This window comes from Tamandua tetradactyla, chromosome 5 (assembly GCF_023851605.1).
Source record: "Tamandua tetradactyla isolate mTamTet1 chromosome 5, mTamTet1.pri, whole genome shotgun sequence".
Taxonomy (NCBI): Eukaryota; Metazoa; Chordata; class Mammalia; order Pilosa; family Myrmecophagidae; genus Tamandua; species Tamandua tetradactyla.
The window spans coordinates 140,215,308-140,230,352 of NC_135331.1; the positions used below are offsets into that span (position 1 = coordinate 140,215,308).

General features: G+C 36.6%; 1 protein-coding gene across 2 annotated transcripts in view; it reads right to left on the bottom strand.

Moving 5' to 3' along the window:
- Positions 1 to 15,045, bottom strand: part of ME1 (malic enzyme 1) — a 254,780-nt gene that overhangs the window by 132,033 nt on the left and 107,702 nt on the right. For both annotated transcript variants that reach the window (XM_077162347.1, XM_077162348.1), the window contains 2 exons: positions 5,859 to 5,934; positions 435 to 596 (listed from right to left, as the gene is read on the bottom strand). In XM_077162347.1, coding sequence (XP_077018462.1) covers positions 435 to 596; positions 5,859 to 5,934 — 238 coding nt within the window. The remainder of the gene's footprint in view (positions 1 to 434; positions 597 to 5,858; positions 5,935 to 15,045) is intronic.

A 15,045-nucleotide genomic window follows, 5' to 3' on the forward strand; every position in this document is an offset into this window, starting at 1 on the left:
GCTAAACCCCAAGTCATTCTCCTCAGGTTCAATGTAGTCTTTTAGAATGAGACTATCTCAGACCAATTAAATGTATTAAGTCCAATGGGATTGCTTCCTATACAGTAGGCAAAAAATAAATACATAAAATCTTTTAAAACATTTTTTAAATCTTGAAGTAACACATATACTTTCTAAACATTAATGATGTAAACAAACACTTATCAAAGAATAACAAAACACTAAGTCAGCTGATAAAGGATTAACTGCTTTAAAAAGAAGGGAAAACAAAAAGAGAAGGGATAATTTTCATTTAAGAGTTGGGTTGGGGATTAAGGAGAGAGGGAGAGCCTAACAGAACAAATGGATTTCATGAAGTTCCTGGACCAAGCTCAAAAAGTAGGAATTGGTTACTTTTTAAAAGCGCATAACTCTCATAAATTTAAATTGTTTACCTCATTTTCTGTTCCCACATCCAGAATGACAGGCAGACACTCCTGAGGATTCATACCTCCACAAGCCGTATACAGAGCCAGTTTACCCACAGGGATGCCCATTCCATTACAGCCAAGGTCTCCCAAGCCAAGAATACGCTCCCCATCAGTCACCACAATAGCCTAGAAGAAAAATCAAAATGTCTATTAAGAGTTTTGCAAACCCTGGAGCACAATTCCTAGTCTCAATTTCTGAACACACACAAACAGGCAATTTGCTTCTTCTCCCCATCCACCCATACTCTGGATAACATAAAATCTTTTCCATGTATATTTAATGCGTTTTAACAGCCTTATATATCACTACATAAAAACTGACTTCATTATACATGTATGTATGTGTACAGAAATACAATATGTACATATATATACATATTATAGGCGCATGTTAAGTTACTGAAAAAAGCAAAGAGGGAGTGTGCATAAAGATTCAAACAACTCAAATAAGCTAATCCTCAATTATGAAGCCAAATGGAAAGAATATGGGGAAACAGGGGCTGAAACCCTAAACCAAAGTAAATAGTCTTGTAAATAGTCACATCTACTTTGAGTACAATTATACGAGGACCCATAGTCAAATACTGCATAATTGCTGAGTAGTCTGAGTTTATACGTCTGCTCCTAAATGCTCTGCTCTTTAATTTATACCATCCTGGCACCATCCTATTATTTTCACAACGTGTGGTCCCATCCTCTTTAATTCCTATAAGTACTTGATATTATTCTCTTATCTTTGAAACATGTCCAGTACAAGTCAGCCACTCCTCTTACCAAAGAATCTTCTACCAGTACATAATAAAGAATTTGGTCTTGCCCAAAGAGAACTCTGGCCTTTGCTCGGTTTCTGGGTGGTAATCTAAGTCATGCTTGAAACAAATATCTTTGTTTTGGGTAGAGGTTGGTCACATAAGGCCACTGGAAAGGGCTAGCCCCCATGCAAAAAGGGCAACAATGTGATTTAGGGTAGGGGCTCTGGATAAGCTGGTTATCAGTCAAACCGGAGTCTGAAATCAGCATTATGGACAGTCAATCAATCATGCCTACATAATGGAGTCCCAGTAAAAACCCTGGATTGTAATGCTCCTCGCATTGTTCTCACACACCAATACCGGAAGGGTAACATATCATGACTCCATGGGAAGAGAAGACAGCTAGAAGCTTTTCATTTCAAATGATCCCAAGCTCTACTCTATGTATCTCCTCCTTTGATTTTTAATTTGTATACTTTCTCTGTGATAAACTATAACTGTGAGTATAACAGCTTTCAGTGAGTTCCGAGAGTCCGTCCAGGACTTCTGTTTGGGAATCCCTCAAACTTGCAAGTGATATCAGAAGTGTTGGCATTGCGAAGGAGAGTGTGCCCTGAAACTTTGCAGTCAGCTAATTGTAGGGAACTAGGCATAAGGAATTTTTGTTTACTTTATTACTAATCACCTTGACTATCTGTGAAGCATAAATTTTAATCATGTGGAGACTTTAGTTCTATATAGTTTGATATCATTAGAAATACTGTACCTAACAACGTTATTCTGTGATCAGAGTTGTCACAGAAGTAAGACCAGTCATGTGAAACACAATTTATTACATTTTCTACAAAGTGCTCTAACTTTCAAATCCAGGGAGACTTAGAAAACTACCAATTGTTCCATCTTGGATAAAATAATAAATTTTAATCCTCTGTTTCTTATTTGTAAAATGACAATAGTGTACTTCCCAAAGAGGCTGAATGACATTAGAAACCGTACTTCCCAAGGAGGCTGAATAAAATTAGAAACCAACTCTTATTGCTCACCAGTATATATCAGCACCTAGCATGGCATTTAGCACATGGTCAGCAAGAAAATTTATTATTAACTAATTAAAAATCTATGATTCAAGAAAATTATATCAGAATATAGAAAGAGCTTACCACAATACCTCGTACATTACAAATTCTCCCCAAAAGTAGCTGTTACTACTATTATTATATCATCAGGATTAATGAATACAGAGTCATAGCTTTTTAGAATTAAGGGGAATTTTAGAGAACAGTTAATTATTTCCATTTTATAAGTTAGGGAAATAAAGCTCAGAGAACTAAAATAATTTACCAAAGGTGACTCGCTGATTAACATCAAATAATGAGAACCCAGGTATCTTATCTCCTAGTACAATGTTCTTTCCATTATACTATATTGCAGAACATATTTAAAAATAAACTATTGAGATACTTTCCTTTAAAGTACTTGTTTTTTACTTATATTACGCATGTCTTGAAGAACTGCTAATAGTAAATGCGTTAGAGAGATGATGAGAAATTATTTCTCCATATTTTATGAATCTCATCTTTAGAAAATTTTTCTTGACGAATTTCAAATGAGTCAATTTACTATGCTCTTTTGCAGGTGGCAACCTGATACCACTGGGTCAGTTAGCTCTGACTGAAATTAAGAAGGATAAATAAGAACTGCAAAGAGCTACTCACTTTCTTTTAAAAATCTTTTAAAATAAAAATTCAAAAATCCAAATATGTCAAAAGTATATTTAATCAACATTTTGTTTATTGTCCTATCATGAATAGGTACTTTTATTTATCATTGATAATATGCAATTTTGTGAATGTGTTCCTTACATAAAGTGAAGTTGCTTTGTATAGACTTACCTATATTTTTTCCAAGAATATAAGGATTTAAGGAAACTAACATCATATAACTTGGTTATGACCTGAATACTTAATAATCTTTCCAGTAAAGATAATTAAACCCAGAGTTTCTACTTGCCATTTCCATTACTGTCAAAATTTTTTGAAAGCGGGTTAAAATAATATAAATTTTTCATTTACTATTTTTTTTACATAGAAAAGTTGTAGATTTGCAGAAAATACAGAATTCCCATATACCACCCTATTAATAACACCATGCATATGTGTGGTATGTACTTGTTACAACTCATGAAATATCATTTTAATAATAATTGTACTATTAAATAAAGTTCATCATTTATAACAGGGTTTACTGCCCTATGCAGTATTTTTATTCTACTAACATATACACAACCTAAATTTCCCCTTTAACCACATTCAAATATATAATTCAGTGCTGTTAATTACATTCACAATGTTGTGTTACCTACTATCACCACTATCCATTACCAAAACTTTTCCATCAACCCTGTAGGGCCCAGAAACATTATTCATTATAAACAGCCTGTTAAGATAGCCTTCATAAATTCTGAGGGAATATGATACAGCATAGGTTCTGTAACCAATGATGTAATACACATGTATCTAATCATGTATCCCATGAATGACATCACCTGTTGGAAAATGCCACTTTTGTGTAATTTAGTATAAAAGGGACTACTGCTCTGTAAGCACCAGAGTGGAGGGGAATGATTAAAGATGACCATTCTACCAGTGGCTCCCCGTGTCTTCTTTCAATTTACTACTGGACCAGAGCAGCCGCTTCTTAAGCGAGGACCTGAGAAACCCAAATATAAACTTTGTACAATTTCACTATTCACTCCCATTCTCTACCCCCACCCCAGCCCCTGATAATCTATATTCTATATTCTTCTCTATTCTTCTGTGTTCTTTTGGCAATTGTGAATAATGCTGATATGAATGTAATCAGGCAAATATATGTTGAAGATCCTGCTTTCAATTCTTTTGCATATGTACCCAGAAGTGGGATTTTCAGGTCATGTGATAATTTTATACTTAATTGCTAAACTGTCTTCTACAGCTTTTCCTTCCACGCCTGCACTTTAGTTGTACACTACTTGATTGCAGAACTCTCCCCCTTCTTCTTCACCTTCAAAACCATTCCAAAAACTGTATCCAGATGAATCGGCCTCAAATATTCCTTATATTAAGTCACTTCCTTGCTTAAATATGGCAACCTATTTTTTCAAGCATAAATCCTTCAAAATTTCAAGATGATTCATAATAATTGGCTCATTCTTACTTAAGCAATCTTAAAACCACTACATTTCAATATTAACACTAGTTTTAGTCAAGCCAGCCAATCTCCTTAATGCCATTCTAACTTGCTCATTCTAAACTTGTTACCTACATTCCCGTGTTCCCTTCTCAGGACATTATCTTCTTCCCTTTCTAGTTATCAAAGTCTGGTTTCAAGTTTCAACTTGGATAAAAAAGTCTTTGTAAATGTTCCAGACTTCTCTGAATGAGGCAGTTCTCTTCTGAATGACTACAGCACTTACAGATTATACCACACAGTTTAATTACGTATTATAACAGAAGTGATTGCCTTTGTTTCATGTCCGGCTTTCAACCTCACAGTATAAGCCATACCTTTATTCTTTAGTATTCTCCTACAATCAACAACGACCATTAATTCAATGCCTATTATGTGCCAAGCATTATGTATCAAGATAGTGGGGATAGTTAAGATCAGAAAAGTCAGAGAGGGCACAATAGTAAGGATTAAGAGAATAAAGGTTGTCAAGTAATTAAGCTAAGTATATAGAGATCAGCTAGTTAAGAAGAAGAGGCAGAGTGAATGCTTACTATCTAACTATTAGGAATGAACCTTCTACCCCAAAACTATTTAATCTTTTGGCATGTTGAATCTTAAAATTCACACTAAATAATTATACTTCTTGTGGGAACAGATATTTAGGCTTCATAGAATTAACACATTCATAAGTATAGTAAATAAGAAAAGGATCTGTGGACAATGTAGAAAAGTTGAGGGAGCTATTTAGGTGGGGAAAAATTTTTAAAACTTGGTAGATTGAAAATAGGGAAAAACATTTTACTTTACAAGTTTGCCTAGCATGAGCCTTAGAGAACAGAAACACTCAATTCTAGTCACAATCGCTCAAATAAAAGATCAAAGAAGTCATGCTTCAGAAGTGCAAGCTTTAGTGCCTATATACTGCTACATTTATTTACTCTCGGCCAAGAACGATATCCCAAAGTATAGTGATAATTACATGAATTAATCCATGTAAAGAGCCTCATACAAAGAAAGCCACTTAATGCCAGAGAATATTGTTCCTTTTATTGTCTTTAGCTGTAATGATGAAAGAAATGAATGCAAAAAAATCTGCACATCCGGGTTCGTCTTAGAGGATGATAAAACACAACAGATACAAAACAGGAGTTTGTTCAAAGAAATTCGCGGGTGTTTTTAACATTTATTATCACTTACGATCAATTTTTAAATATTAAGAAATTAGATAGAAATAATAGGGAAACAGTGTCTAAATGTCATCAGAATAAAATTAAACTACTAAGTAAGTTTCAAAGGAAATTAATTTAGGTGATATTCGCTAGAAAAATCATGCCACCTAATATCAAAACTGTCAATAGGTTTTAAACTATTTTATAGAACAGGTAAAAGAATCAACTTGCCATGGTAGAAAACTTTGCTAGCTTACCCGGATGACATCTTCTGGCCAGGCATTAAGAACTGAAGCAATATGCCCTCGATCATGGATACTAATAAAGAGGCCTCTGGCGAAAAAATTAAAAGGAGCAGTTTTAATTTACTTCTGAAAATGTAAAAACATGAGGAACAGTTAAAAATTCCAAGTTAATTTAAGATAATTCCATTTTTATCAATACTAGTAAAAATTAATTACTTAAAGAAATATTGGACAGGGATCTTATAAATAAGAGAGAAATTACATTAAATAATATATTGATACTTCACAATAAAGGAAATTTTATTTTTGTATTATATACACATAACTTTTAATTAAAGAAGCATTCACTATTACATGCAGAGAATTCAAAGAAAACTCAATTCTCAGAGCTTCAATTACAGTCTCATTAAATAATATATGCGAGAGCACTTTGAAAATAACATGAAGCATATGCAAGGATACCTTTATTTTACAATCCATTAATTATACATTCACAATGTGAAAACAAGAACATTTATTGAAGATGGCTAAAGTGACTAATTAATCCTGGAAATCCTTTCATGTAGAGCTCATATGAATCTTTGATATATGGTCTTATTTGTTGTGTGCAACTCTGTTATTTGGATTCTCAACTGATGCTTTAATAATTCTTTCCCCTACACCTAAAGGTCCAATGAAAACCTAATAAGTAACTTTAAAAGTTAAAATATTTTTATAAGTCTTAATGATATTTAGAAGTTTTACTTTAGTATTGTTAAATACACCACAAATACACAAAACTACATTAAAAATGTACAGCTTAATTAATTGTTATAAGGCAACACCCTTCTACATAACCCATTAAAGCTAGAATCCTTGGCAGTTATCCAGAAGCCCTCCTCATCTTCCTTGTAATCAAATACCCCTCCTTCCTGGATTGTGGGAAGGGAGAGTAGAAACTCCAGGGATCAGTCCCTCCACCAATACAGCAGATCACTGAAACAACCATTTAGAATTCTACTGTTTTCTGTAACACTGTGCAGCATCCAAAGAAGAGGCAGAGTAAGAGGCTGATAAACTGCAGTAAATATCAGTGAATTTTGGTTACCATTCCTATCTCCTACCAGTGGCAGGCAGCAGTGGGGACTGCAGCCCTGACTCCAGATGCAGCTTGCTGGTTCCAGGGTGGGCTATGAGGACCCAGACCTTCCAAATCCAGGGTAATGAAGTCTGATAGGTGATCACAGCTTTTAACAGCTATGTCAGAGGACTGGAAGTCTTCTGAGGGCAGCCATTATTTAAGCCCTCAGGCAAGGACTTGGCAGAGGGCTCTTAAGGAGGCAGTACCAATTTCTTCTCTCCGTCCTCTTTCCATTCCTCATTTGGAAACAAAAACTGCTTGGGAAAAGTCACAAATTGATGGATCCAGCCCTCAACTATAAAAGAAACAACAACAAACCTAGCAATTCTGGAAGAGTGGTAAAACTTTATTTCCAGAGTCATAACTAGATAATACTCAGTGTGTCCAAGTCTCAACAAAAATTACAAAACACTTAAGAAACAATAAACTATGGCTGATACACAGGGGAAAAAAATTGCTGAAACCATCTCTGGGGAAACCCATACATTGTAACTATTATTCAAAAACTCCAAATTGACAGTCTGAAATATATCCAATGACCTAAAGAAACCCATATACAAACAACCTAAGGAAATGAGGAAAACATCATCTGAACAAAATAGATAAAAATAAAAAAAAGCCAAAAAGAAATTCTGAAACTGCAAAATACAGTAATTAAAATGAAAAACTCACTCAATGGACTTAACCACAAATTTAAACAGGCAGAAGAAAAGATCAGTGAAACCAAAGAAAAGATAACTACAATTATTTAATATGAAGAGCAGAAAGAAAAAGAACCGAAGAAAAATCAACAGAGGACATCTTCATACATACTAACACATACACCATTACAGTCCCAGAAGGACAAGAGAGAAAGAAAGGGGCAGAAGAAGTACTGGAAGAAATAATGGCCAAAAACTTCCCAAATTTGATGATAGAGGTAAATATAAAGACCCAGGAATCTCAACAAGCTTAACGCATGACAGATCTTAAACTACCCTGACACTTTATAGTGAAATTATCAAAATAGAAAAAAAGGATTTTGAAAGTTGCAAGCAGTCATATGCAAGGCTCCCAAATAAGATTAATAACATATTTCTCATCAGAAACCACATGGGATGATGTATTTAAAGTCCATAAAGAAAAAAGTTATATATGGCAAAATTACCCATCAAAATGAAGATACTCTTCCTAATAGAGTGAAGGTAAGCATCTTCTCGTGTGCTTTTTAGCCATCTGTATTTCCTCTTTGGAAAAATGCCTATTCATGTCTTCTGCCCTTTTTTTATTGGGTTGTTTGCCTTCTTATTGTTGAGTTGTAAAATTTCTTTATGCATTCTAGATATCAAACCCTTATCAGATATATGGTTTCCAAATACTTTCTCCCATTGTCTTTACCTTTTTTATCTTTGAAGCACTCAGGTAGTTGATAATTAGGACTTTCCATTTATCTATTTTTCCTCTCTTTGCTTGTGCTTGAGGTGTAGAGAAACTTCCACCTATCACTAGAACTTGGAGATTATTCCATACATTTTCATCTAGGAAAAGTTGGAGGTTAAAAACATGGAAATTACTGCTCGCCTTCCATGCAAAGGACATGGGTTTGATTTCCAGACCATGCACCCCACAAAAAAACATGGAAATGATTAATGCAGTGAATCTTGGGGTGGAAAATGCCCATGATTAACTGCACAAATATTAAAAACTGTTCTTATAAACTAGAACAAATGTAGGACACTATCAAAGGAGTTAATAATAGAAGGGTATGTGAGGAAAATGCACCTATTACAAACTACAACTTTATAGTTAACATTAATATTTTAACATTCTTTCATCAACAGTAATAAATATATACCAATACTATGACTCAGTAATGGTGCGAGGGATAAGCAGAACGGGAGGATTTGGGTTTCTTTTTTTTTTTTTTTAATTTTTTTTTATTAATCAAAAAAAGAAAGGAAATTAACACAGCATTTAGAAATCATTCCATTCTACACATGCACTCAGTAATTCTTAGTATCATCACATAGATGTATGATCATCATTTCTTAGTACATTTGCATCGATTTAGGAAAAGAACTAGCAAAACAGCAGAAAAAGATATAGAATGTTAATATAGAGAAGAGAATTAAAATAATAATACTAATAAAAAAATATATATATAAAAAGGAAAAAGAAAAAAAACAAAAACAAAAGATACAAACACACAAAGAAACAAACAAAAAACCATATTTCAGGTGCAGCTTCATTCAGTGTTCCAACCTAGTTACATTACACTTAGGTATTATTGTGCTGTCCATTTTTTAGTTTTTGTATCTAGTCCTGTTGCACAGTCTGTATCCCTTCAGCTCCAATTACCCATTATCTTACCCTGTTTCTAACTCCTGCTGGTCTCTGTTACCAATGATATATTCCAAGCTGATTCTCGAATGTCGGTTCACATCAGTGGGACCATACAGTATTTGTCCTTTAGTTTTGGGCTAGACTCACTAAGCATAATGTTCTCTAGGTCCATCCATGTTATTACGTGCTTCATAAGTTTAGTCTGTCTTAAAGCTGCATAATATTCCATCATAGGTATACGCCACAGTTTGTTTAGCCACTCGTCTGTTGATGGACATTTTGGCTGTTTCCATCTCTTTGCAATTGTAGATAATGCTGCTATAAACACTGGTGTGCAAATGTCCGTCTGTGTCTTTGCCCTAAAGTCCTTTGAGTAGATACCTAGCAGTGGTATTGCTGGGTCGTAATCCATTCTGCCATTCTATGTCTTTTGATTGGGAAATTCAGTCCATTAACTTTTAGTGTTATTACTGTTTGGATAATATTTTCCTCTACCATTTTGGCTTTTGTATTATATATATCATATCTGATTTTCCTTCTTTCTACGCTTTACTCCATACCTCTCTCTTCTGTCTTTTTGTATCTGACTCTAGTGCTCCCTTTAGTATTTCTTGCAGAGCTGGTCTCTTGGTCACAAATTCTCTCAGTGACTTTTTGTCTATAAATGTTTTAATTTCTCCTTCATTTTTGAAGGACAATTTTGCTGGATATAGGAGTCTTGGTTGGCAGTTTTTCTCTTTTAGTAATTTAAATATATCATCCCACTGTCTTCTAGCTTCCATGGTTTCTGCTGAGAAATCTACACATAGTCTTATTGGGTTTCCCTTGTATGTGACAGATTGTTTTTCTCTTGCTGCTTTCAAGATCCTCTCTTTCTCTTTGACCTCTGACATTCTAACTAGTAAATGTCTTGGAGAACGCCTATTTGGGTCTATTCTCTTTGGGGTGCGCTGCACTTCTTGGATCTGTATATTTAGGTCTTTCATAAGAGTTGGGAAATTTTCAGTGATAATTTCTTCCATTAGTTTTTCTCCTCCTTTTCCCTTCTCTTCTCCTTCTGGGACACCCACAACACGTATATTTGTGCGCTTCATATTGTCATTCAGTTCCCTGATCCCCTGCTCAAGTTTTTCCATTCTTTTCCCTATAGTTTCTGTTTCTTTTTGGAATTCAGATGTTCCATCCTCCAGTTCACTAATTGTAGCTTCTGTCTCTTTTGATCTATCATTGTAGGTATCCATTGTTTTTTCCATTTTTTCTTCTTTGTCCTTCACTCCCATAAGTTCTGTGATTTGTTTTTTCAGATTTCTATTTCTTCTTTTTGTTCAGCCCATGTCTTCTTCATGTCCTCCCTCAATTTACTGATTTGGTTTTTGAAGAGTTTTTCCATTTCTGTTCGTATATTCAGCATTAGTTGTCTCAGCTCCTGTATCTCATTTGAACTATTGGTTTGTTCCTTTGACTGGGCCATATCTTCAATTTTTCGAGCGTCATCCATTATTTTCTGCTGGTGTCTGAGCATTTGATCAGATTTCCCTGGGTGTGGGACCCAGCTGGTTGAAAGGTTTTTCTGTGAAATCTCTGGGCTCTGTTTTTCTTTTCCTGCCCAGTAGGTGGTGCTCGTGGCGCTCGTCCGTCTGTGGGGCAGTCGGCCTGGGAAACCGCGTGTGGAGGCGGGGATCGCTGGCCGCCGCGGCTTGGGGGAGTGCCGGTCCAAATTGCCCAGCTGGCCCCAGATGCCAAGCGTGACGGGAGGGCCCTGCTATCCAACGTTCCCAGTCAGACCGGGGAGCCATGTGCGTGGAGGGGACCCCAGTCGCCAGCCGCCCCAGCCGGGAAAACGCGTGCCCCTCGGGTATCTCACCGCAGAGGATTCTCCCTGCCCGTTCAGCCGTTCCAGAATGGGGTACGCTGTCTTTTTGGTCTCTGTCGTGACTCCGGGAGCTGTTTCGTATTGTTTCTGTTTCTTTAGTTGCTTTTCTGAAGGAGGAACTAAGACCCGCGCGTCTTACTAAGCCGCCATCTTCTCCGGAAGTCCCTTGGGTTTCTTTTTTATCTTTATTTCTTTCTTGGAGTAATGAAAATGTTCTAAAATTGATCATGGAGTTTAATGAACAATTATATGATGATACTGTGATCCAGTGATTGTATATTTCAGATGGTTTATATGGTATGTTAATATATCTCAATAAAACTTCCTTTTAAAAAAAGAAGGAGAAATTAAGACATTATAAATGAATAAAATCAGAAGAAGTACCCTAGAAGAAAAGCTGAAGGAGCTCATTCAGGCTGAAATAAAAGGACAGTACACAATAACCTGAAACCCTACAAAGAAATAAACAAAAATGGTGAAGGTAACTATTAGGTAAATGTAAAATCCTTTACTGTTGTCCTGCAGGCAAAGCTGTAAAAACAGATTTAAAATCTATGCTAATGGGCATGCAATGTATAAAGAAGTCATCTGAGACAATAACAATGTTAAGGGGGAAGGACAGAGATATAAATGAGTAGAGAGTTCACATACTACTGAAATTAGGTTGGTACTACTCAAACCAGATTACTATTAGCTTGAGATGTCAGGGTTAATTACTAAGGTAACCACTAAGAAAATAACTAACAAATACAAAGAAAAGGAAAAAGAAGGAACTCAAATGGTACCAACAAAAAACAATTTTAAAAAAAAGGCAATAATGGAACAATTGAAGTACAAGAAACATACAAAACACACAGAAAACGAATAGCAAAATACAGAACTAAATCCTTCCTTCTCAGTTGTTACCTTAAACATCAAAGGAATAAATTCCTCTAATAAAAGACAGAGATTGGCAGATTGGATGAAAAGCATGATCTATCTATATGATATCTACAGGAGACTCATGACAGATACAAAGACTGAAAGTAAATAGGTAGAAGAAGAAATTCCATGCAAAAAATAACAAAAGAACCATAGTGGCCAGATTATTGACAGACAGTATAGACTTTAAGTCAAAAAAGATTACAAAAGTGATATATAGAAACTACACTCAAGTGTTCAGAAAAATGGATGGATGGATGGATGGATGGACAGACAGATGGACAGAAATAGATGACAAACAGAGTGATATGACAAATGTGACAAAATGTTAGAAATTGGTTGGTGGACCCAGGTATCTGGAAGAGGCAGGGATATGTTGGAGCACTCTGTATGGGTTACATATTATTTTGGTAACTGTACTGTAAAGACAATAGTATTTTAAAATAAAAAGTTAAAAAAATTACAAGAAAGAAATAAAGATATATTATATTGATAAAAGGATAAATTCAGCAAAAGGACACATTAAAACTCGGAAATGCCAATATTCCACTTTCAATTATTGACACGTCATCTAAACAGAAAATCAATAGAGAAAAAAAGGACTTAAAAAGTACTATTAGGGATAGGGACTTTCAGGAAGATGGCTGACTAGATTAGCTCTGCTCCACAGAAAAGATAGAGAAGGGACAGGAGTTCGACTGAGGCAGCAATTCAGGATTGCAGCTGACCTGGGAGAGCCTTCTTCACCACATGTGGCAGCCCTGGCTGTAGAGGCCGAGGAACTGAGAGGTAGAAAGCTGGAGCCTAGCATGGCATGAAGGCGCAGAGCGGCGGAGCCTGCAGGAGTGCGTGGATGGGAACACGAGACTAGGAAGTAAGCCAGGCCATGTTGCTTGGGTGCACTACCCTCAATGGCGCAGGCCCGTGACTGGAGACTCACCCCATACCCTGTGTACTTGAACCCCCTCACCCGCTCCCACTCCCTGTGCTCCAGGGGCCCCCAGCCCACCAGTCCCCAGTGCACGTACCTGGTCTACATCCACACCCCAACTGCAGCCCAGCCACCTCTCCTACACCTCTTCCAAGCACTACCTCCCCCTCCTTATTCCCTGAAGGCTGTTACCAGAGCATAAACACTGCGGGACACTAACCTCCATACCCCGCACTCCCCATTCACCCCCCCACCCCTCCCAAAGTGTCACACAGCCTCACCCCACCCTTCCTGAGCTCAGTGCATTGGTTTACAGCACTCCCAGGCCCATGCATGTGCACAGGCCCCCAATCACATCATTCAGCTCTGGAAACTGCACTTTACAGCAGTCCTAGAACTATGCATGTGTACAACCCTCAGCCTCACTTCCCAGCTCTGAGAAACTACCAATCTGCATAGCCAGGTCACATATGCCCCCAATTCACGAAGGCCTAAGGCTGACCTGCTACCACAGCTCTATACATGAGAACAAAGGGCCCCATGTCTTAGACCAGCATACACCAGGACTACATCCGCCAGACCAATGCACTCACACAGCTACATCTTCCCTGGCTGCTAGGCACCCACATTCACAAGCACCAGCGTAACGTCCCCCACCTGCACCCATACTTGCCCTGAAACAAATCACCATACTGAGTGCTCCACACCATGCCTAGTTCCCTCCTGTACAACCATCCCGTAAACACAAGGTCTTAGACTACTGAAAGAAATCAACTCCCAAAGTACATCATGTTGGCTCTGTCAGCTCTGAACTCTCTCCAAAATGTTTCCCCTTTAAAAGGACTCCAATAAACTAATCAAGACACACCTTAAACAGGTAGAGCCACAGCTCAATCTAATCAAAAGGTCACATCCACAACTGAGTGGATTATATCTCCGTGGAAATAATCTAATCAAACTAAGTGATATTTATTCTAGAAATGCAAGGATGGTTCAACATAAGAAAATCATTAATAAAATATATCACATTAATAGAGTGAAGGAAAAAATGCTCATCTCAACTGACACAGAAAAGGCATTTGAAAAAATCAAATATACTTTCATGATAAAAATACTCAGAAAACCAGGAACAGAATGGCACTTTCTGAACATGGCAACGGACATATATGGAAAACCCATAGCAAATAACATATTCAATGGTGAAAAACTGAAAGCTGTTCCATTAAGATAAGGATGCCCAGTATCCACTACTATTTAATATAGTACTAGAAGTTGTAGCCAGAAAGAAATAAAAGTCATCCAAAAAGGGAAGGAAGAAATCAAATTATCCCTATTTGCAGATATGACATGAGCCTATATATATAGAAGATGCCAAAGAATCTGTAAGAAAACTATTAGAACAAACTAATTCAGTAAAGTTGTAGGGTATAAGAGAAACACAGACTTGCAGAAGTCAGTTGTGTTTCTATATACCAATAATGAATAACCTGAGAATAAATCAAGAAAACAATTCCATTTACAATAACATCAAAAGAATAAACTACCTAGGAATAAATTTAACAAAGGAGGTTGTTTAGTTCCCTGTCTGCTAAAACAAATACCAAACAATGGGTTGGCTGAACTACAGGAATTTGTTGGCTCATGATTTTAGAGGATACAAGGTTTGCTTCTTTCTGGGGTCAGTATCTTCTGTCTAAGCAAGCAATCTCTGGCATACTCTGACTTTTCTGTCACATTGGAATTTAAATGGTATCTTTTCCTTTCTCTTCTGGGTTCTGTTGACTTCCCGCTTCTGGCTCCCTGAGGCTTTGTTTATTGAATCCAATTTCCTTTGCTTGTAAGAACTTCAGCCATATTAGATTAAGGCCCACTTTCATTTGGTTTGGGCACATCTTTAAAGATCTTCTTTAGCAACTGGTACAAAACCCACAGGACCAGGGGTTGGAACCTAAACATGTCTTTTGTCAGGGACATGACTGAATCCCAATGAGAGGTGAAAGATTTGTACATTGGAAACTACAAAATAATGCCA